Below are 22,902 nucleotides of genomic sequence, written 5' to 3'. Positions count from 1 at the left end.
ATACACTTGACCAGCTCTACTGGCTGATGTTGGGGGTGAGAGAGGTGCCAGAACTTGTCTCCTTCCATCTCTCTTTGAGACAGGTGCCTCTAACAATACTTGCTCAATGCTGTTCTTGTTAGTCCTTCATATCCAGTGCCTGAAGAAGTTGTCCTCTGTCCTTGCACAAGAGATGAAGCAATAATATAATACCCAGCTCTAATATTGCCCTTTTCATCAGTAGATCTCTAAGTGCTTTACAAAACTATCATTATCCCCATTTTACAGAGGGGAAACTGAGGCCCAGGGCAGTGACGTGACTTGCCCAAGGTCACTGAGCCCTATGACTGGGTACTGGGAATAGAATCCAGGTTTCTTGATTACCAGAATAGTGCTCTGTTCAGTAGGCCACACAGCCAGGACGGTCCTTATATCTTGCCCTATCCTGTCATGGGGGGGTGGACACTTTGTTTTGATGAACAATTAATAAAAAATTGTTAAATGAATATAACTGAATAAAAAGGAGGGTGGTGTCAATCCCAGAAAGTGTATGAGATGCATGAGTGAGTGAGGAACAAAGTATAGTATATACACAACTAATACATTTTTGTTCCTTCTAAGGTAAAATAACTAATGTAATAAGTTTATTGTTAGTTTTCAACAAATTGTTTTCTTTGACATTCAGCGCATATTATCTTTTCACTTTTTTCTTAAATACTGTGAGCAAAAGGAAGTTCTACATCTGAAAATGTTGGAAATGATGTGATATGGTGACTGTGTTCTGTGACTCATTTCTTATTGCTCTGATGGCTGGCTTACAAGAAATGATTAGTAAATGAGAATCTCTTGTTACTTATCTGTTAAGTACATCCTTTAATCATCAAAAATGTATTCCACAAGCCCCTCCGTGCCTATATTTGATTTGATTTCCATGTTAGGGTTACGCAGGACTAGAAATATTTGCCCACCTTCACCAGCCTCTGGTGTATACCTGAATAAATGTACCGTTTGTCTTTATGAATTATGCACATATTCCACCTCTTTGACTGTGCTTAGAGAACAAGATGTGAGCCAAGTGATAAAATGAAGATAAAATGCTTTTCAGCTATGTCTCTTAATGTGTTGTGGAAATTTCTATACATTTTAACATTGGTATTAAACTAATGCTATATATTTTGTTCATGTGTGTGCATATGTACTATATGTACACTGCTTGAATGTGTATATTACACAGCACAGGGGTCAACATTAAAAGTAAATATTCATAGAGCATTACTTTATAAGAATTATTTCCCATTGTAAATCTAGTGAAAGATTGTGCTATATGTGGTGCAGCATAGTGGTTACTATTGGTAAATGTTGACTTAAATGGAAATCACTGTATATGTAATATATAGAAAGACTAAATGATGAATGTGGTGCAGTATCAGTAGCATGCCTTTCAGCTGGCCATATTTCTTACGTGTAGTGAAGCTTTTATGATGCATTTTCCCACCATAGACAGGAGGTCACATTTTCAAAAGCACCCAAGTGACATAGGGGCTAGATCTGCAAAGGGAGTCAGCCCTGACACTACTGAGCTGCTTGGCATCCTAGCTCACGCCTGTGCCCCAGCAGCATTCTTGAAATATGCATTCCGCCCCCTATCTCACCTGCAGAGTCCAATCTGGTAGCCAGTCTGAGAGCCACACCTACTCAGGGCAGGGGGGAACATCTCCAGGATACCCAGTAGCCCAATGGTTAGGGCACTCATCTGGGTTTGGGAAAGTTGCATTAAATGATTAAATATATATTGGGCTAGAGAGGGAAAGTGAGAGCGTGACTCTATAGCCCGGTAGTCAGGGCACCCAGATGAGATATTGGAGACCAAGTTCAATTCCTTACTCCAAATCAGGTAATTTGAAGCAGGGATTTGAAAAAAGGTCTACCATATCCCAGGTGAGTGCCCTGGCAATTGAATGGAATGATAGAATCCTAAATGGATAGGTGCCCATTTCCCTTTGACAGATGGGTCTTAGGTTCTGCCTCTCTCCTCAGCATTTTTTACTGGCTGGCCTAGGCAACTCATTACTCAGCGTGCTGACTTCTGAGAAACCCATTCTCAGGTGCCTGACTCTCCCCAAGCATTATATAGGGAGCCTAACTCAGGGCTGAGAATTCCAGTGAGCAGCACGGTCCCTAAAAGTTTAGCCTTGTAATACAGAGTATTGCTATTCCTAAGTCACGTTGTGGATTCAGCCATTAGGAGTATAAGACTTTGGTCCAGTCTCTCATAGGTATTTAGGTACCTAACTCCCATGGGTTTCAATGGGAGTTAGGTGCCTAACTATCTTTGAGGATTTGGACTTTAGATGTAGGCTCCTATGTCATTTAAGCACTTTTGAAAATTTTACCCAAAGTCTCTGTTTCAGCCATCTGTAAAATGGGCATAATAATTTACATCACAGGAACGTTGAGAGGCTTCATTAGAGTTGGGAAAATGCTCTGACACTCTTATAAAAGACATTATAGAAGTATAATGTAGCAGCATTGAAACAATAATGTATAAACACAATGTATTAGTAGCTATAACTAATAAAATACATTATACTTTTCCTTGCTCCTCTGATGCTTTCTTGGTTTTCATCTGCTCTGTAGAAAATAAAGAGAAATACTGTAAAAATCATGGATATATAAAAGTTAATGGGCCAGATCTTAAAGTTTTTATTGAGTTCTGTCTATTTACTAAATTCATTCAAGGATAATTTTGCCTGAGCAGAGACTTGAGGGTTTGTCCAATAAAAATACCCCTAATTGCCACAGAGGTACCAGGAGGTGTGCTCAGTTCACAATAAAATTGAAAAGTTAAAGTGAAGTTGAAGAGAAGAAACTAAAAATATAATTTTCACTAATATTTATCTACGATATCTGTCATTTCCAATTCCACCACTGGAGCTTTGCTAGTAGTTCACACAGTCACCATGTTACAGTAAGAAAGACTCATTAGAAGGTAACTGAAGCTGCAGCATAATTAATGTTGACATACATTTTTAAGGGTACAGTAAAACATACTATTCCAGCTGGTATTTTAAATTGATAAGAAAAAGAAATTATTAGCCAATTTATTGACATTGGAATGAAAAAATATCTCTAGTGAGTAGTAATCCCTTTAGTCTATGACTTCAGACAATATATCACAGTGTTAGCCACTGTTCTGAGTTGTTATGCAATATTTTTGCATTATATAAATTTAACTCTTGTCCATATAAAAACCAATACATTCATTTCCATATACAAAGCCCAGTCCTCAGTGTAAAGCAGAACACTAATTTTCAGTAAAATAGAACTTCATTTTGTATAGCATCCTTTATACTGAACGCTTTGTGGTCCCCAATTGCAAAGTTTAAAATAATGAAAGTGGAGTAAGAGAGGAATTAGAAACATCTTTCAGATGAGATTTGAAAATGGATAGTGAGCAGATGAAGTGGAGAGATGAAGAAAAGCTGTTTCAGATTTCAGGAGCTGCCAAGGTGGCTCCTGCACTAACAGTGACAAGATTATGTGACTGGGCAGAGGATTTGGCAATATTAAGGAACATCAGAATTTTTAAATGAAAAGCTAGTAAATTGGAATTTAATTGTAGCTATGATTTTATTTTAAATCTGAATTTTATTAATTTTACGTTTTTTAGACAATGTATGTCCTGTTTACTTTTTATTATGTCCCTGACATCCTCTCATAGAATATTCGTGGAACCTGAGACCATTAGGATTAGTGTTGCATAACACGCTGTAATAATACAACTACCTCTGTGTGACCTTTAGATGCTGAAGCCTATAATTCTTCCTGGTATTCTGATTTCTATAGTAACAGTAAGAAGGATAAATGCAACTAAATACACTGCATATTTAAGAGCGTCAGATAAGTTTTGACTATACATGTTTGGGAGGAAAAAAGATGATTCCTTAGATTTTCAATGTCTATCAAAAACAATTACTATTCCAGTCAGCATTCCGCATGGGGTTGAATGTAACCCCAACAGTACTGATGCTAATCTAGATTTCAAGCTATTAATCCAATAGTGTCTAATTTTAGTACAATTTTGTAATCTTTTAAATCTAACAGTCAGTAAGTCCCCTTTTCTTTCCTTTATTGTCTAGACACTTGTTGCTATCAGTTTGATAATATTCATACTTTGCTCATAAAAGGCTAAACCTGTGATCACTGATCTGTTAGAGGATCAGCAAGCATGTTTCTGTCCGTAATTTATCCGCTTGCATATATCTCCTGTCAAGAGAGGACTTGAGTTCATGAAATCTGAACCATCAGTGCAGTGAGAAGTGGGTGTGGACATGCACAGCTTTATCAGAGATGTTTGTATACATGTTAATTCTTTACTTTCCTTAAAGATCAGTTCAGGCCACTCTCTGAGATAAGTGTATCAAAACATTTAGTTTTGTGTACAGTACAAAAACCAGTGTCATTCTAATGGAGTACACGAAAAGGAACCCTGCAGATTTATATCTGATACTGCTATAAAAATGCAACAAGCAGCAGTTGCTCCGTAGGTTTTATTTCACTGAATGGTCTTTGAGAATAGTTATTGGTCAAGCAAAGCACGGCCCTGTACTCAGCTAGATGGCATTTCTGTGTCTGTCTCTGTTTGTCTGTAAATGCAGTAACTTTTGAATGCCACAGCCAACTGATTCCAAATTTCATGGAATGTTCTAGACATCAATGGGCAGAACCCTACGGATTTTGGGGGAAACTGGAAAAACCAGAAGGGGAAAATGAGGATGCACATGGAGCCCTTAGCCTCTGGTTAGCAGAGCCAGCAGCTTCAATGAGGTCTGTAATTGCCTATAGATCAAAGAACCGGTGATGGCAGCCACAAGCACTTTCCAGCATAACAGTACCCCTCAGATCATCTTTGTCCATTTATGCAATAGAGTATAAAATGTTGACACCTTGAATAACTTCTCTCCTAGGCAGAAAGAAAAGAAATAGGAATGGTGGGGGAAGAGGGGAATAGGGGTGCGCACAGAGACCCTGGCACGGCTTGAGTGAGGACTGAGGGACTGCCATGGGGAGAGGAGAAAAGCAAGACACTCCTTAAGGAGGCCCAACGGTCTTCCTTCCACTGCCTGCCCAGACAAAGCCTCCTCATCTTTGAGTTTGTTTGGAGTGAGGGGGAGAAAATTGTTTTTCTTCACTACTGAACAGGAGAGTGTAGCCAGTACTTTTGCCACTTTGGGAGACAGTGTGTAATTGTATGATGGACATGTAAATGGAGACCAAAATGCTGTTTTACTGACAATATATCCTAGGGGAGCCAGTATGCATTGTGATGTCCAGGTGTACATTTCTATTATTATTGAATGTAGCACTGCAAAAGTAAAAGTTTTGATAAGAAGAAAATATTTGTGTGGTTTTTATTTTTAATGTGGAACCTTTACCACAGTAGAACATAACCTGAAGGGAAGATTAGTGCTTTCATGTCTTCTACCTCGATTCCCATTAACTGCATACTTACTTGTTACTTATGTCAGACATTTGATTTTATTAGTCGTTTGTATGCTTTTATTATCACAAATTTTTAGGTTTAAATAATTGGATGATTTTAATTATTTTAATGTGAATCCTAATGTGAGTTTTATCAGATTTAATGTGCTTTAAAAATGGAAAGTGATGTGATGTTACATATAAATTGATGTGATCCTTGGCAATGTAGAACAAATATCTTTACCTTCTCCAGGGAGAAACTTAATGTATTATTAATGTGATGGTATAACAGTACTCCAGTGAAGACATATTCATTTAAAATCAGGGGAATGTATTTTTGTTCCTATAGTCCAAGGGCTGATTGTGGCTTAAAGTCACAGCCCATGCTGGATAGGCATGAAGGGGCTATGCTGCAATAAACCCCAGGAATTTTAGCTGGCAGTTCCAAAAGACTTCCTGCGAGAGCATCTTCCATATAGAGCTCCACTATTTTGGAAGAGGGTACAGCATGTGTTTCCACTCACAGCGGACCAGCAAGGGTGGTCCCTTTTGGGGAGACTGGCGCTGCTGGCAATGCTAGCCATGTGTAAAGTCTGTATACCCTAGTCCCACTGTGTCTGGCCCTTCCACTAGCACCAGCAGTAGCTGACAGTGGGCTGTGCCTCCCCTCCTTTTCATAAAAACGGAAGGCTGAACATGAATGGTTTATTGTAAAAGTCATTATTTTAAAATATCTTCATTTTGCCCAAGCAATGTCCATTTCCATTAAAATGGTGGCAGAAAAGGCAACTGGCAGTCAGCAGCTGGAATTAACAAGAATTCTAACTTTTCAGCAGCTGCCTGCTACTCAGTTTTTATTTGCATAGAAACAGACATTTGATTGGTGAATGCAATCCTGTGCACAAGTGGTTTAGAATGGTAACTAGTTTAAGAATTTTACCTTCTTTTGAGCGAAGGAAGAGGTTGCTGATCTTATGTCTATTTCCTTGAGAAGTAGAAGAGGAACAGCAGCCAGCAGTTAATTTGTTAAATTCTGTTACAGGGTTAGGAACTGAAATTCTTGTTTTCCAAAGAACTATAGGCTGCTGTCAGTTCCTCTGTTGATAGGTATGTGGTTTCAGGGAGGGCACTTAGCTGAGAGTAGACCTTAAGGTAGCTGTGATTCACTTAATGTCTGTTCCTGGGACTGCATTCTCCAGGTTTGTCAGAAGGGCTTTCTGAGGAGACAACCCTTATCTTTAGAATTCACTCACTTAACTTCAAGTACAACGCAAAGCCTATTTATTTAGCTTAGAGGGCTTGTTATTGTTTATTCCTGGTAATAACAGTGTAATGGGCTAGATTTTTAAAAGCATATGTGCACTTTTGCATACATGAAGCTCAGGCACACCTAAAACTGGCTCTGCACTTTTGCCTGCACACTTTGGAAAATCAGGCCTTGTATTTAATAAGACCTTTGTGGGCAGTTGGTGCAATTTATGTTTAACATTTTTGTAAATAGCACCTTGTTACCATTGTAAGCACTGCATAGATTACCAAAGTTGTTGTTTTAGTATACAAGGAGAAAAGCATATATTACACCAATATGTTGCTTATACACATATAGAAACCAGGGTGTTTTGTAGATAAATAAGATATTGTCTCTGACCCAAAATGTTTACGGGTAAATTTAGTTATAACACTACCAGAGATAGCAGCATACAGTGAGTAGGGGGAGGTGGGAGGACACAGTTTACACTAATAAGTTCATGTATTTACTTAGGTTTGTACATACACATGTTGTTGATTCCTTTGCTTGTGTTAAATATTTTCTTTGTTTATAAACAAAAGTTGTCATTAGTGACAGCTTCTTCAGAATATTTACATTTTAGTGGCCAAACCAATAATTTTAAATAAAGGGACTGGGGTGGAAAAGGAAAATAAAGCAATAGATACCTGCTTGCATCAGCATCACTTGTAAGAAAGAAGAATCTGGAACTCTTTCATGCAAGAGAATGAAACACGTATGCAGGGATTTTAAAGCTGCAATTTTAATAACTTTTAACTTTAAGGCAGGAGGAGGGGGCGGAGGGACTAACTCCTATAAAATACCAGGTAGCTTCTTGGACCCAAGGCAATGTAAAATGGCCTCTATGCTGAATAACCTATATTCAGGGTTGGGGCTCGCAGCCCAACCCCTAGCATTGAACCCACCTCTGAATTCTCTCATTTGACTGCCTCTTCAGTTCATGGAATCATAGAATATCAGGGTTGGAAGGGACCTCAGGAGGTCATCTAGTCCAACCCCCTGCTGAAAGCAGGACCAATCCCCAACTAAATCATCCCAGCTAGGGCTTTGTCAAACCTGACCTTAAAAACCTCTAAGGAAGGAGATTCCACCACATCTCTAGGTAAGCCATTCCAGTGCTTCACCACCCTCCTAGTGAAAAAGTTTTTCCTAATATTCAACCTAAACCTCCCCCACTGCAACTTGAGACCACTGCTCCTTGTTCTGTCATCTGGTACCATTGAGAACAGTCTAGATCCATCCTCTTTGGAACCTTCTTTCAGGTGATTGAAAGCAGCTATCAAATCCCCCCTCATTCTTCTCTTCCACAGACTAAATAATCCCAGTTCCTTCAGCCTCTCCTCATAAATCATGTGCTCCAGCCTCCTAATCATTTTTGTTGCCTTCTGCTGGACTCTTTCCAATTTTTCCACATCCTCCTTGTAGTGTGGGGCCCCAAACTGGACACAGTACTCCAGATGAGGCCTCGCCAATGCCGAACAGAGGGGAATGAGCAAATCCCCCGATCTGCTGGCAGTGCTCCTACTTATACAGCCCAAAATGCCGTTACCTTTCTTGGCAACAAGGGCACACTGTTGGCTAATATCCAGCTTCTCATCCACTATAACCCCTAGGTCTTTTTCTGCAGAACTGCTGCCTAGCCACTCGGTCCCTAGTCTGTAGCAGGGCATGGGATTCTTCCGTCCTAAGTGCAGGACTCTGCACTTGTCCTTGTTGAACCTCATCAGATTTCTTTTGGCCCAATCCTCTAATTTGTCTAGGTCCCTCTGTATCCTATCCCTACCCTCCAGCGTATCTACCACTCCTCCCAATTTTGTATCATCTGCAATCTACACCATCCTCCAGATCATTAATGAAGATATTGAACAAAACCGGCCCCAGGACCAACCCTTGGGGCACTCCGCTTGATACCATCTGCCAACTAGACATGGAGCCATTGATCACTACCCGTTGAGCCTGACAATGTGGCCAGCTTTCTATCCACCTTATAGTCCATTCATCCAGCCCATACTTCTTTAACTTGCTGGCAAAAATAGTGTGGGAGACCGTATCAAAAGCTTTGCTAAAGTCACGGAATAACACGTCTGCTGTGTTCCCCTCATCCACAGAGCCAGTTATCTCATCATAGCAGGCAGTTAGGTTAGTCACTATCACATGGTCCAGGTCGGAAACTTAAGTGTCCTCAGCTCTGCTGCTGTTCTGAAAAAACAGTATAAATTCAGCTGTAAATAGTTCATAGCTTTATTCTGCTATCAGCTCTTGAACCTCCCTCCACCTACAGGGGTAGAAGCTCACTCCACTAGAGCTCTTGCAACAATCTTCAGGACATACCCCTCCTAGACATCTGTAAAGTGGCCATGTGATTTTCCATCCATACATTTGCAAGGCCTGGTGCAGAACTTGGCTGCTGATGCCTCTTTTGGGATAGCGGTTCTCTGCTCAACCCTACCATCCTCATCCTCATACTTTTCCCCCTATTTAAGTGCTGCTTGTCAATCACCCACAGTGGAATACAGCAGGGGCCGTCACTCAAAGAAGAAGAGGAGGTTACTTACCTGTAGCTGGAGGTTCTTTGAGTTGTGTGGTCCCTATCTGTATTCCACTTCCCATCCTCTTTCCCTGCTGGTTCGGATCTTACGAGAAGGAGTTGAAGAGGCCATCAGTCCACCCTGTCCTTTATCACCTTGGTCGGAGGCACGAGGTGAGCCAGGGTGCATGCCTGGACCAACAGACACTACTTTCAAATTCTCTGACTCCGGGTGCCTGATGCGCATGCGTAACCCACAGTGGAATTCCAAATGTTGATCAAATACTTGTTTTCAATACTTTTAGAGTAGAGGATCTGCCTTTGTTGTTTGGTTTCTGCTATGGATAGAAATTCCATACTTGAATAATGAAGATGTAGCAGTAGGAATGTACTGCTGTCCTCCTGAGTGGCATGCTGGTGGTGATTGTGAAATGCTCTGGGAGATTAGAGAAGCTATAAAAATAGAAAACAATAATGGGGATTTCAACTATCCCCATATTGATTGGGTGCATCAGGACAGGAGGCAGAGATAAAGTTTCTAGAAACCATAAATGACTGACTGCTTCTTGGAGCAGCTGGAACCTTCAAGAGGAGAAGCAGTTCTTGATTTAGTCCTAAGTGGAGCACAGGATCTAGTCCAAGAGGTGAATATAGCTGAATCTCTTGGTTATAGCAATCATAATGTAATTAAATTTAACATCCTTGTGGGGGCTGAGGGGAAAGTACCAAAGAAGCCCACCAAAGTAGCATTTAACTTCAGAAAGGAGAACTACACAAAATTACTGCTGGAGGAATTCCGCACCAAAAGATTAAAAATTCTACACAAAGTATTTTAAAATTCTGCGTATTTTATTTGTCAAAATAACATAATATAATCACGCCAGTTTCAGTTATTTCAAAATACCCATCAGCGAGTATGTCTGTAACAATACAGACAACAAAAAGATTCAGGAAATGTTTTGACAAATACATTCTTTACTAGGTATATTAATTCAGAACTTTGAGTAATAATTCATTTAAACTACAATACAGAAATGTATTTCCCACACCTCTCAGAAGCAGTGCAAAGGCTGGGAGTAGTCAGGGGTATGGAGGAGCTGAGGAAGAGGGAAGTAATTGCTGGGAAGGAGCCTAGGAGTGAACCTGGAGGGGTTTTGGGTATGGGTGGGAGAAGTATGGAACAGGGTTTTTTTTGCAGGGTGAGGGATTGTCCTGACTGATCACTAGCTTCTCCCATTCAATCAGGCACATCTGTCCCAGTCCCCATGTGGCCCTGCAATCACACTCCCATTCAGCCGCTTGCTCAGTGTTGTCACCCCACTAACTCCTATGCTCCCACGACTAGACCTTCTGAACCCCAGTCTGCGTGACCCCCCAGCAGCCCTGTGCGCCCTGCTCTGTTCATCACCCCATATCCTTTGCCTCCTCACCTGGCCCCATGGGCAGAGATCTGTGAGGAAGGCAGCTTCTACTGCCTCCTTCTACACAACCGGCTGCTCCAGCCCTACTGCCAATTACCCACTCTTCTGGTGCCACATCAGCCCCTGACAGGTGAAAGGTGTAAATGCAGTGTGACCCCTCTCATGGCTTCCCTTCGCCTCCCTGTCAGAATCAGTTATTCTACGGGGGGCATCTGTGGGGGACATTAACTCTGCGTTTGCGCAGTGACACAGAATTCCCCCAGGAGTAATAAATGAGGAAGCTAGTTAAACAGAAATTAAAAGATGCAGTCACAAAAGTCAAAAAGCCTGCAAGCTGCATGGAAATTTTTAAAAACACCATAATAGAGGCTCACATTGAATGTATGCCGCTAATTAAAAAACATAGTAAGAGGACCAAAAAAGTGCCACCCTGGCTAAAAAATGAAGTAGAAGAAGCAGTTAGCAAGAAAAAGGCATCCTTTAAAAACTGTACCCAGTACCTTTCCCAGATCTGAAGAATTGCTCTGTATAGCTCAAAAGCTTGTCTCTCTCACCAACAGAAATTGGTCCAATAAAATATATTACCTTACCCACATTGTTTCTCTATTTGGCAACTAGTTTTTTGTGCAACATTATCCTCAGCTCATCCATGTCAAAACATCTGCAAGTAATTCCTGGAAGTAAACTAAAGAAGTCTGTATTTGCACACAGTATGGCTAGGAGACTAGATAAATAACAATAATGAATAAACAAGATCGCAACTAATAAATGCCTCTGCTTTAAGCAAACATACATCAATAAAAGAAAAACACTAATGACAGAACCAGAAAGAATATGTAAGAAAAACCAGCCCCAAAACAAAAAACAACTGTAACAATCTGTATGCTTAGAATCAGACAATTTTTATGCTAATAAAGGTACAAACTGTTTCAATATGCTGTTTGGTGTTGACCAGGCCAAACAGGCAAATGTCTGATAGACACATGGGGTGGGTTTAAATGAGTATTAATTACACCTTGGTGAGGAGCACTACACTGCCCTTTTCCTGCTTTCAAATACTAAGCATGTAATTGGTTCCAATGCAGATCACAGGACTTTAACCACAAACCAAACTATAACTCAGAAGAGAATCTACCCTAGACTCAGTTCTGTTGTACCACCCTCACCCCTCAAGGACACACCAGGGGGGTGGAGTGTCAGAGGCTGGGAGTGGGGACCTCAGTCTGTAAAGGCTCCTTCCCCCCATGGGCGTAGGGTCCAGCTGTGAAATTGCTGGTCTTATTTACCTCTGGGATCTGGCCCTTTTAGCCTTTACCTGCCCTGGACACTGGTGGCAAGTTGCATTTTATATGAACCTTGAATCCTATTGTTTTTAATCCAGTTGTGGTGCCAGGAGGTTGGAAGGAAGGTGAAAAAAACCACAGGACCATATTCCAATTTGGCCCAGTGGGGAAAAAACAGATGATTGGTCAGACCCACAGCATCATAAGCCTCACAGCTTCTAATCTTCAACTAAGGGAAAGGAGGGTGGGGCAGCTAACTGGAGAGTAAAGGTACATCTACACTGCAAAGACAAACCCGTTACACCAAGTCTCAGAGCCCAGGTCAATTGACTCGAGGTTGCAGGACTTGTGCTGCGAGGCTAAAAATAGCGGTGTAGACATTTGGGCTGGAGCGTGGGCTCCAAGACCTTTTCCCCCATCACCAGGTTTGAGGCTGCAGCCCAAGCAGGAACATCTACACTGCTATTTGTAGCCCTGTGAGCCCAAGTCTATTGACCCAGGCTCTGAGACTTGGTGTTGCAGTGTAGAATACCCTAAGAGGCTTTTGAAAAGTCTGGTCAACTTTAAATAGGTAGTGGGGGGCACCTGGAAGCCAATCACCTGGTCCTTTCCCCTCTTACCCAGCCAATGACTAAATGGAGAACCAAAGGGAGATAAGGAATACAGGGGAGTACCCCCACGCCCATTCCTGGCACTCATGGGGTTTGGACTTCTTTCATTTCCTGCTGTCCAGTCAAAAGGTCCTACCCTGTTAAAGGAGGTGAGAGGGTAGAGGAATAAGAAACCAGAGACAGCATTGAGCACAAGATGTTTCATTCACTCACACATAATGATGTGGCTTGTGGTATTAGATGTAAAGTCTGGGATGTTACAGCATGGTCCATTTCTTGTGTATAAGCAAGTCAAGCTAAAATTGTGAAGGATCCTGCATCTATTCTAATCTACAATTTATGTGTATATGGATCAGTATATTTATCTGACTTCATGGCATCTGTAGGTGAATTTCAAGTTTCTTGCTAGCCCCAGGCAGTTAGTGATTGGTTTATGTCCTGAAGCATGAGAAATTACTTCCTTTACAAAACTTTCATCTTAGTAAATGTTAATTATTACTTAATAATGAGTTAATTATTCATACAAATCTGTTTTAAAAAAAATCCTACTAAGCTCTTGGCCTCAGAGGTGTCTTATGGCTGGTTAATATGCATTATGTAAAAATGTATTTCATTTTATAATATTTAAATGTTACCTTTTAATATCATTGACCCTTTATTTGTATATTAGGAGAGTGGATAAATAGGAGAATTCAGTCCCTTTTCAATACTATTAATTCTGTTTTGGGCAATTTCAGACTAGGGGTGAGTGAATTCCAAAGCTGGGTGCAAGCCTGGAGAATGCTCTACCCATTACACCTTGTCTTTTGAACAGAAGGGCCTCAGCTGACTGACTGCAGCAGTATAGCACAGGGACAGGTAGCCTGTCAAGTAGGAAGGTCCCGGCCATTGAGTGATTTATAGGTTAGTGCCAGCACCTTAAACGCAACACAGAAATCTACAGTATAATACCTAGTCCTCTCACCTTAATCTGCACACCAGATCTAAAGTGTGACCAGCTGCATGAGCTGAGCATTCAGCACCAGGGATAATCTCATGGGTGTGTTGGTGGTCATGAAATCCTGAACTTTTCCTCTTTTACCTGTAGGGTTACAGTCAGTGGTGAGCTGGAGCCGGTTCGTACCGATTTGCGCAAACCAGTTGTTAAATTTAGAAGCCAGTTTAGAACCGGTTGTTAGAGGGGTGGGCAAACTCCGGCCCGCAGAACCGTCCTGTCTGGCCCTTGAGCTCCCAGCTGGGAGGCTCCCCTGGCCCCTCCCCCACCTTCCCCCACTCTCGCAGAGCCCATTGCCAGCGCCCTGGACTGCTGCTGGGCAACTCTGCAGCTCCTGCCGCTTTGAGCGGCAGGTAAGGGGGTGGGGCTGCGACTCCAGCAGGCCACGCGGCATTCATACACGCTCCCCTGAGCAGCATGGTAAGGGGGCCAGGCCGGGGCTGAGAGGAGGGGTTGGATAAGGGGCGGGGAGCGGTTGGAGTGGGCGGAGGTTCTGGGGGGGTGGTCAGGGGATGGGGAACAGGGGAGGGTTGAGTAGGCATGGGTGTTGCGAGGGTCTGTTGGGGTGGTGGTGTATGGGGTCAGGGCAGTCAGGGGACAGGGAGCGGGGCGAGTTGAGTAGAGGGTGGGGCTCTGGGGGGCAGTTAGGGTGGGGGGGTCTCGGGCTTGTACTCACCGGTTGGCGCTTAATAACCAGTTCCCTATCGGGTCAGCGGCAGCACTTAGCTGGCGGGTTCTTCACTCGCTCCAGGTCTTCAGCAGCACTGAAGGACCCGCTGCCAAAGTGCCGCCAAAAACCTGGAGCGAGTGAAGGACGTGCCACTGAAGACCCGGTAGGGAACCGGTTATTAACATTTTGGCAGCTCATCACTGGTTAGTTAATTTAGAACCTGGGTATGTATATGAATAGATAGAAATAATTTTATCAGTGGTTCCAGAATATTCCCTAACCTTACACGCACTGAATTTCATTAGCTATAGTTCTGGCCAGTCACTGAGCTTTGTTAGTGCCTCCTGCTGGTTCCTCAGATGTTTCTCTAGTTTTGTTTAATCTAAATAATATTGTCAGATACATAACTGAGAGACAATAAAATTCCCAAGTAGCATTAGTAGCCAGGAATGCTTTTTTCATAATAATTTGGCAGGGAGATTTTTAACTGTTCCTTCTGGAAGCTGACTTCACAACTTTAACCCATGTCGTTGTCACCTGCACATTGCATTTCTGCAGTGAGCTTTTCTTGGGGCTCCACTTAGGAACTTGAGTTAGTGCAGAATATGCAGTAATGCTCACTTTTCTGTTTGCCATTTATGTTACTTCAGCTACATTGGTTTCCAGTTCATTTTGAATTGCAATTCAAGGTGTAGATTTTGAACTACAAATCCCTATGTATTTTTGGCCATGGCTACTTTAAGGACTGCCTTATTCTTTTTGCCTTATCACAACAATGGAGATTGATTTGGACAAAAACAGTCCCTAGATGTGGACAGAAGGGGATGTAGGACATATTATTTTCCTACTAGTCCAAAATAAACAGTTTGTTAGGCCTCGGGGCTCTATTTACCCAGCTTTTTGCCTGATGATATGGTTTGGGGATGGGGGATTTAGTTCTGGACTGGATTTTCAAATTGTATTGTATTATTTTAGAATTAAAAATTTAATGTGAAGGCAGAACTGGGCCCATTTTTTCCTATTCTATGCAAATTTCTGCCTTGTCCTGTGGATCTTTTGGGTGGGCAGATGGCAAAGGACCATTTTTCCTTATTTCTCCCTTTGCCCACTGCTCCTCTGCAGAAGCTTGATGCAGAGCTTTCTTGGGTTGATGCACAAACTGTGGCATGTCACAGCCCCAAAGAGTTATGGATTGCTCTGTTCCATCGTGGAATAGAATGGGCATCCTTAAATTCCTAATTGCATTTGGTGACTTAATAACATTAATTTAGTATTTACAACATTTGTTAAGTATTCCTTATAAGATTGAAGGAAAATGTAGGAAATATTGGGTATCTAAGGCAAACCACAAAAGTTTTAAAGCGTAATCACTATAGGTGCTGAGATACTTGATGTACATCCTGGTGCAGTAGTAGTTTAACTGTCTCCAGACTCCCATGAGCCAGGTGGAATGACTCAGAGAATCAGGATTCAACCATTACTGCAATAGTAAAAGAAGAAATGTTAGAATGTAGACCGATTATGCCATAGTTTTCAAAATGTCTATTTATTTCAATTCAATATTCTGTACCTTGATTTTGCACATCCTTACTTGTGTGTAGAGCTTATTCGCATGAATAGTCCAATTCAAGTCATAGGGGTTGCTGTATGAGTAAGTTATATTCAATCAGAATAAACATTGCAGCCTTAGATTGTAAACTCTTTGAGGCAGTGACTATGTCTTTTTCCATGTTTTGTACTTTCGGTACTTAATAAATAATAACTGTTGATCTCGTTAGTTTTTCTAGTAAGAAAGTCTAAGAATATTCTAGTCAGTGTTCAAAGTGTTGGAAATGTTTCCTTTTGATTTTCCTGTTCCTTTTCATATCCTTAGTCCATGATGGATCATGCAAATTAAAAATAACATGGCACGACTACTTGTAACTAAGCTAGAAGGCTTTACAAAATCTCAGGAAGAGGGTGGAAAATGTAGAGAGAATGTAGAGTACACCTAGTAATGGGGAGAACATTTTCGTTGCATTCAGAAGAAAAAAAAAATCTGCTAAGGAAAGAGAGAACACACCAGGAAGATTTAATAAGTCTTTGTTTGCATACACTATGATTCTTCTCTTTCACCAGCCAGTTTGTATGTTTGAAAAGTCATTTTGCTTGGTTAAAATAATTAGTTGAACTTAATCCAGACCCTGTATTATGTGAATAAATATTTTGAGTAAGTACAGAAAAGTGTTGCTGATCAATAAGAAGTGGCTAGTGATCATTGAACAATTATAGTGCTCTATTATACACCCATATTATGTTCTAATTTTACAAGTGAGGCAAGCAATCCAGATCCTCATGGCTGTTCACTTTCTTTTGTCTTGCAATAGCATCTTAAACACAGCAAAGTTCTAATTAGTGCTGTCTGAAATTTTAATACAGGATAGTTTAGTCTGAGATTGCCTAAGAAAAGAGCTACTTGGAGATATGAAGAGAAAGTAGAATTTGTTTGTTTTAAACTATGACCTCAAAATTTTTATCTCTAATATGGTCTGGTATGCTGACATATTGTTATGTAACTTCTCTTAAACTAGAAAAAAAATTGGTTAATAAGAGTTTTGTTTGTATAAACTTCCTCATTTCAGATCGTCTCATGGGATTACAAAAAGGCATTTTTTTCTTTATAAAGGCATCATAAATATATATACTTTGTCAGCCACTGGTATTCCAATATAGCAGAACTGTAACAGTTTGATTAAATACCTAAAAGTTCCTTGTTCACTTTAAAAATGGTTTCCTTTAGGGAGTTCAATGAATTATACTAAACTCTAACATAAATTATCTACTAGTTATTTAAGTTTATCAGATTCACTTTTATTGTAGCACACATTTATCTTTGTAGCTTGACCTTCTATGTTGCCAGGAAAATAGTTAGAACAGCTTTGGAAACAGAAGTTATTTGTGGTGGACAAATGCTAAAGCTAGCTTCACACAGAAATCTAGAATAGCTGATGCACTATTATTTAGTCCTGATATCCTCTTTAATACCCAGATGTCTATCCACAGCATTAAGCTGCTAACTCCTTTGTGGTATATGACAGTGGTTTGAAGGAGATAACATGCAGTCATGCATTTAATTTTATTTTTATAAGCCACTTGCCTCATTTCTCATTCCTTTCCTAAAACTGCCAGCTGTATTTTTACAATAGAGCACCATCCAAAATGATGATGTCAAAGTCAAGATGTCAGCCAGTATGCTGAAAGAATCTCTCTTGACTTCCCCTCATTTTTGTGTAAAACTGGACCATATACTTTATCTTTCCTCTTGTTACCGTATTTCTTCCCCTCACACTACATTTGTACACTTAGCCAATTCCCTGCTAAACAGTGAGCAGAGTTGCGTAGGTGATCCAAAACATTACACAATGTGGGCTCAGATATCGCAGCCCATACATCTCCTTTGGAACACTGTCATGTCAATTTTGCCTTCAGCCAGGAAAAAATTGAAAGGACACTGACAACCTTATTTTGTATTTTTTTTTACTTAGTGTGTTATTACTAATATCTTCAAAACTTAAATCTCAAATTTGTTTTCAAATGATATTTCTCTTTATTTCTGTAGCTTTTTCCCACTAATACAGTATTACCCCAGCTTACCTATAGTAAGCCCGGTTAATGAAAATTCCTGGTTCCGGGAAATTGATTTATGAGCCTAGGTCGTGTCGGGCCTCTCAGCTTAAAAGGACTCTGTTCTGGGTCCTCCAAGGCCAGAATGCAGTGATCAGGATTTGGAAAGGTCAGCTAGTTTTAAAGTGGCTGCATTCTGTGTTTTCTCATTCCTGGAGCACATAGAAGAGGTTGCCACTCACAATAAGATGAAGCACATACAGTCTCTGTAGGCCATAAATCTGTTGCTAAACAAGAACGAGCTGCAAGCTTTATTGAAGTTCTCTGTTGGCTGCGTTTCACTGGAAGGTTGCACTTTGACTTCCCTGATGCATGGGTTGCCATTGTGGATTTTGTTATGTATTTGCATTCTCCCATGCTGTTGTTCTGTTTTTCCTTTGCAGGGAGAGGATGCGCCAGTCTGCAATGTTTGAACTGTGCCAGGGGATGCACCAGATCAGCCTGCAGTTTGTTCGCTTGCAGATTAGCTTTGAAGAATATACCATAATGAAAGTTTTGCTGCTGTTAAGCACAGGTAGGTTAGCTCCTACTGTTACCTGGCATACTTGCTAATTGTTAGATGGCATATTGATTTAGCACCTGTACTTCACAAAATGATACAAGGCATTTAACTACAAGAGTAACAAAAGAGGAAGCAAATGTTGTCCTGGAGGTTCATATGTTCACAAGAGAAGGGGTGGAAAACAAGGAACCTGAGCATCCCTGCTGCACAGCCTCAGAGCACAACTGCAGTTCCTGCTCCCCATTACAGCAGGGACTGCTCTTTCTGTTCAGGATGTCATATATCCAGCAGGGGGTGGAAAGGAAGCAATAGCCCTATCCCTCTATGCATGAACCAGCAGACCTGGCCAAGCACACCAAGGGAGCATGCTACTTCTCATGAAAAGAAGTAGCAGAAGACCTGCTCCCCTGCATGCTGGGGAACTGGAAGGAATTCTGACTCACTGAGTACACATTGTCCTCAACACAAGTGACTTAAAAGCATCATCAGGATCAAAACGTGCACGTCCTTGACAAAATGAGTCTAGTGTTAGTATGAGGTAATTGAGTGTGTGGTATGCTATAATATATTACACTGAAAGTGTACTAAATTGTATTCCTTTTTTCTTAAGCTGGGGCTAGAGTTTCAGAGACTTACTTTTTATAATAAAGAATTGCATCACAGGGCATGTCTACATGCCTCTGCCATTCAGACTACAGGGGAGTGAACTGCAGTGCTGCGCTATAACTCCCCAGTGTGGACACTGCAGGCACCAACTTAAAAGGTCCCTAGTTGGTGTGTGTGTAGCCCTGTTTGAAGAGGACTGCACTGGTGCAAACTTGGGACCCTTAAGTTCATGCCCACAGTGTCCATGTGGGAAAGTTACAGCGTAGCACTTTGGTGTACACTCTAGTTCATACCACCACAGTCCAAACTGTGAGGCAGTGTAGATATGCCCTCAGTGTTAATGACAACAGTGTTTAATAATTCATCTTTTTTTAACTACTTCTTGTCTTATAACAGAAACAGTTAAAGAACTATAACCCCATTACAAATGTCTATAAAACAAACATTAAAACAGCATGAACATTTTCTGTATTTCCTTCCCCATCAGTGCTGATTCCCATCTGTTTTGCAAACAGAAACTTTCTTCTGTGTAATCATCCTCCTTTTTTCATCTGATTCATTCAGTCACATCAAAAAAGGATTGTTTGTTATCATATCTTTCTTTGGTGCTTTGTGATGTCAAGATACTGCACTGTGACTTCACTGAATTAATCAGGCAGGAATTCCCCCATCACAAGGGGGGTCCCCATGTGGCACAGAGCTGATGGAGGGGGAATAAAGGGGGCATGTCTAGAGAAAATGAGGTATGGCCAGAGCACCACTGCACTTGAGCTCTTCCTGGTTTCTGCTTGTGAGCTATTGGCAGCTGAGAGCAAGCCCAGGGCTGCTCTCACCTGGGTCAGAGGCCACTTTGGGTTTGTCTACATTGCAGCTAGGAGTGAGCCTCCTGGCCTGGGCTTGAGCTCATGCACTAAAAATACAGTGTGGACATTGTGGCTTGGGCTGGAAATTGGGATCTCAAGCCCTCCCAGCCTCATAGGTGTGAGTGCCCAAGCTCCAGGCCAAGACTTAGTGTCCACGCTGCTACTTTTAGCATGCTAGTTCAAACCCGCTAGCATAAGTCTGTCTGCCTGGGGTGGGAGGCTCACTCCCAGCTGCAGTGTCAACATACCTTTTGGCTCTTAGCCAGCTCCATACTAGAACCCCTCCCAGGTCCAGTGCCAAGTGGATCTCATTAGCACCTGACATTCCCTCTCCTCCCCTCAATAGGGACACAGGACAATTCTCTCCCTGGGAACAAGAGAGAAAGAACAAACCACAAGTGAGAGATGTTAGTTATGCTGCTTAGTGCACTGCTGGAACATGCTCAGATACTATCTATGATTGTGAGAGTGGTAAAGGAACCAATGTACGATAGAACAGAGTAGAATAAAGAAGTGGATCTCCTGTTTTTGTAATTAGCAGTGAAAGGGGAGAAACTATATAAAGTAATAATAGTTTAATTGCATATAGCAATTAATGTGATGGTAGTTGTTTCAGTAAGATAGATATGTATTATTGTACCTTTTTCTTAGACTATTAACAAATGGGTTTGAGGAGTTCATTGCAAGAACCTGTTGGGTAAAATAAATTACTTGGTTCATTCTGAAATGGACAATGATGTCCTTAGAAAATCTACACAGTTTTTTTTGTCAGTTTTGGGATAGTCTGATTATTTACATCGTGAAACTTTAATAGGGATAAAAAAATGAAGATCGTGATAACACTTATAGAATATTTTCTGTGATCAGCAATAATTCCAGTTTCTAATAACTTCACCTTGATACAATATTGTGATAGAAAATACCATGCTTGTTTTTATTTCTTTTTTTTAATTGAATCATGTCACGTATAGCGTACTATTTGCTTTGAAACTTCTATGATGACCACATCAAGGAAGTTTCACTCCATTTACATGTGGAAGAAACCACACATTACATCTCAATTGTTTTCTTGCTTTTCCCCAGCCGAAAATCTTGGATGATTGCCAGTACCCCTTCTGCATTTAATAAGTAAAATCAGAAACACTCGGCAGACCTCCAAAATTTGGTGTTTTGCTTGACTTCCTTTTATTTGTGATTTTATTTCTTCTTTTTATAATCTGGCAGAGATGATGGTGTAATAATTTTCCAATATAACAGTAAAATAAAGAAATAAATTGACAGAAATAGAAGTATGGCTTTAATTCACATTTTTATAATGCCATTAGGAATGCAGGAGTTGTATTTTCCTACTTTTAATTGAATGGATTTGTAAATATTGAGGAAATAGTTAAGTCCTTGCATTTTATGCAAGTGCCCATAGCATGTTGTAACTATTTTATTTTTTACTGAAGGAGATTTGTATCTCCATCAAAGAAAGGTGATTGGTGTTTATTCACTCGATATGGACTTTGCTCACAAATCTATTTAAAACAATGGTTGTTTTGTATTAGCTGTCTTTGAATGTTGTGTGCCTTCAAGTTTATTATTGCAATAGAAAATGTGTAAAGAAATCTATTTACTGTTGGTTTGCAGATTGACACATTACCTGTTAGCTTGTCTAAACCAGAGGTTCTCATACTGTGCTCCCCAGGGCACTTGGTGGTCTTTCACAGGGTGCTTGCTGGTCACATGATCGTAGATCTCTTCTTTATTTCCCACTGCTAAATTGCTTTAGTAGGCACCCCAAAAAACTATTAAATTCATTCCTAACTCTATTCCATGTAAGTAATTTTGGTAGTAGCCACATGTACATTCTGTGATCACAGTGAGAGAGAAGGTGAGCCATGGGATTAAGAGGGAGGGTGTCCACAGAACAGTCTCTGTTGAGATGCCATCCACACATTTAAAAAAAACTGTTCTAGGTAATCCTCTACCATAGTTAACTATTAGAAAATAAACTCACTTCTTGCACCTGAAATACTTAATTTTCTTGTTGCAGACCTGAGTTAATACAGCCAAGATTTTACATTGATTCGTGATTCAACAATATCTAAACAATTTAGTGAATACTAAAACATCATGACATTGTTGAGAGTTATTAGTAACCTTTTCAAGGGCAGGTCCAGGATTCAGTTTTGGTCTGATCCTACAAACATTTACTACTGGGTGTAGTATCTATTACAGTGAATAATCTGGTTGAAGTTTCTAAATAAATAATGGTACGCTCGTTACCATGATTAGGTCCACTGAAGTCAGTCAAACTGCTCACAGAAATCAGTACTACAGTAGAACCTCAGAGTCACGAACTGACCAGTCAACCACACGTCTCATTTGGAACCAGAAATATGCAATCAGACAGCAGCAGAGACAAAAACAGAGAAAAGCAAATACAGTTCTTAAATGTAAACTACTAAAAAAAAAAATGGAGATTTCAAAAATATTTGACAGGGTAAGGAAACTGTTTCTGTGCTTGTTTCATTTAAATTAAGATGATTAAAAGCATTGTTTTTCTTCTGCATAGTAAAGTTTCAAAGCTGTATTAAGTCAAGTTCCGTTGTCAACTTTTGAAAGAACAACCATAAAGTTTTGTTCAGTTACCAACATTGGAGAGTTCTGAACAACCACCATTCCCCAGGTGTTCATAACTCTGAGGTTCTACGCATGCTCAGTAGAATTTCAGAAATGGGCCCTTCACTAGTACAGATGAGAATTTTAAAGGGGTGTTAAGAAGAAAGCTTTCATTGAGACTGCAGACATATTATCTGGTCAAATCTTTAAGCAGAATGTGAACTTAGAAAAAATACTCTTGCTCTGCATTAGCATGATGGCTCTCTTTAAGATGTCACACACATGCTCAATAATCTCCTAACCTTCCGACATTGTTTGATTGCCTAAGAAATGTGTTATTTGATGTAGCTTTACCACACTTGGCAGTTATAATTTGAGTACAGTACAATATCAAAGCAATTGCAAGT

The 22,902-nt window shown here is 40.6% G+C and overlaps 1 protein-coding gene across 10 annotated transcripts in view; it reads left to right on the top strand.

Moving 5' to 3' along the window:
* NR3C2 (nuclear receptor subfamily 3 group C member 2) overlaps positions 1 to 22,902 on the top strand; it is a 293,477-nt gene that overhangs the window by 256,975 nt on the left and 13,600 nt on the right. For all 10 annotated transcript variants that reach the window (XM_045018250.1, XM_045018254.1, XM_045018257.1 and 7 more), the window contains one exon: positions 18,301 to 18,431. In XM_045018250.1, coding sequence (XP_044874185.1) covers positions 18,301 to 18,431 — 131 coding nt within the window. The remainder of the gene's footprint in view (positions 1 to 18,300; positions 18,432 to 22,902) is intronic.

The sequence above is a fragment of the Mauremys mutica genome, chromosome 5, assembly GCF_020497125.1.
Source record: "Mauremys mutica isolate MM-2020 ecotype Southern chromosome 5, ASM2049712v1, whole genome shotgun sequence".
Classification (NCBI taxonomy): domain Eukaryota; kingdom Metazoa; phylum Chordata; order Testudines; family Geoemydidae; genus Mauremys; species Mauremys mutica.
Note: the sequence above shows the minus strand (reverse complement) of the source record. Positions and strands in the feature narration are given on the sequence as shown.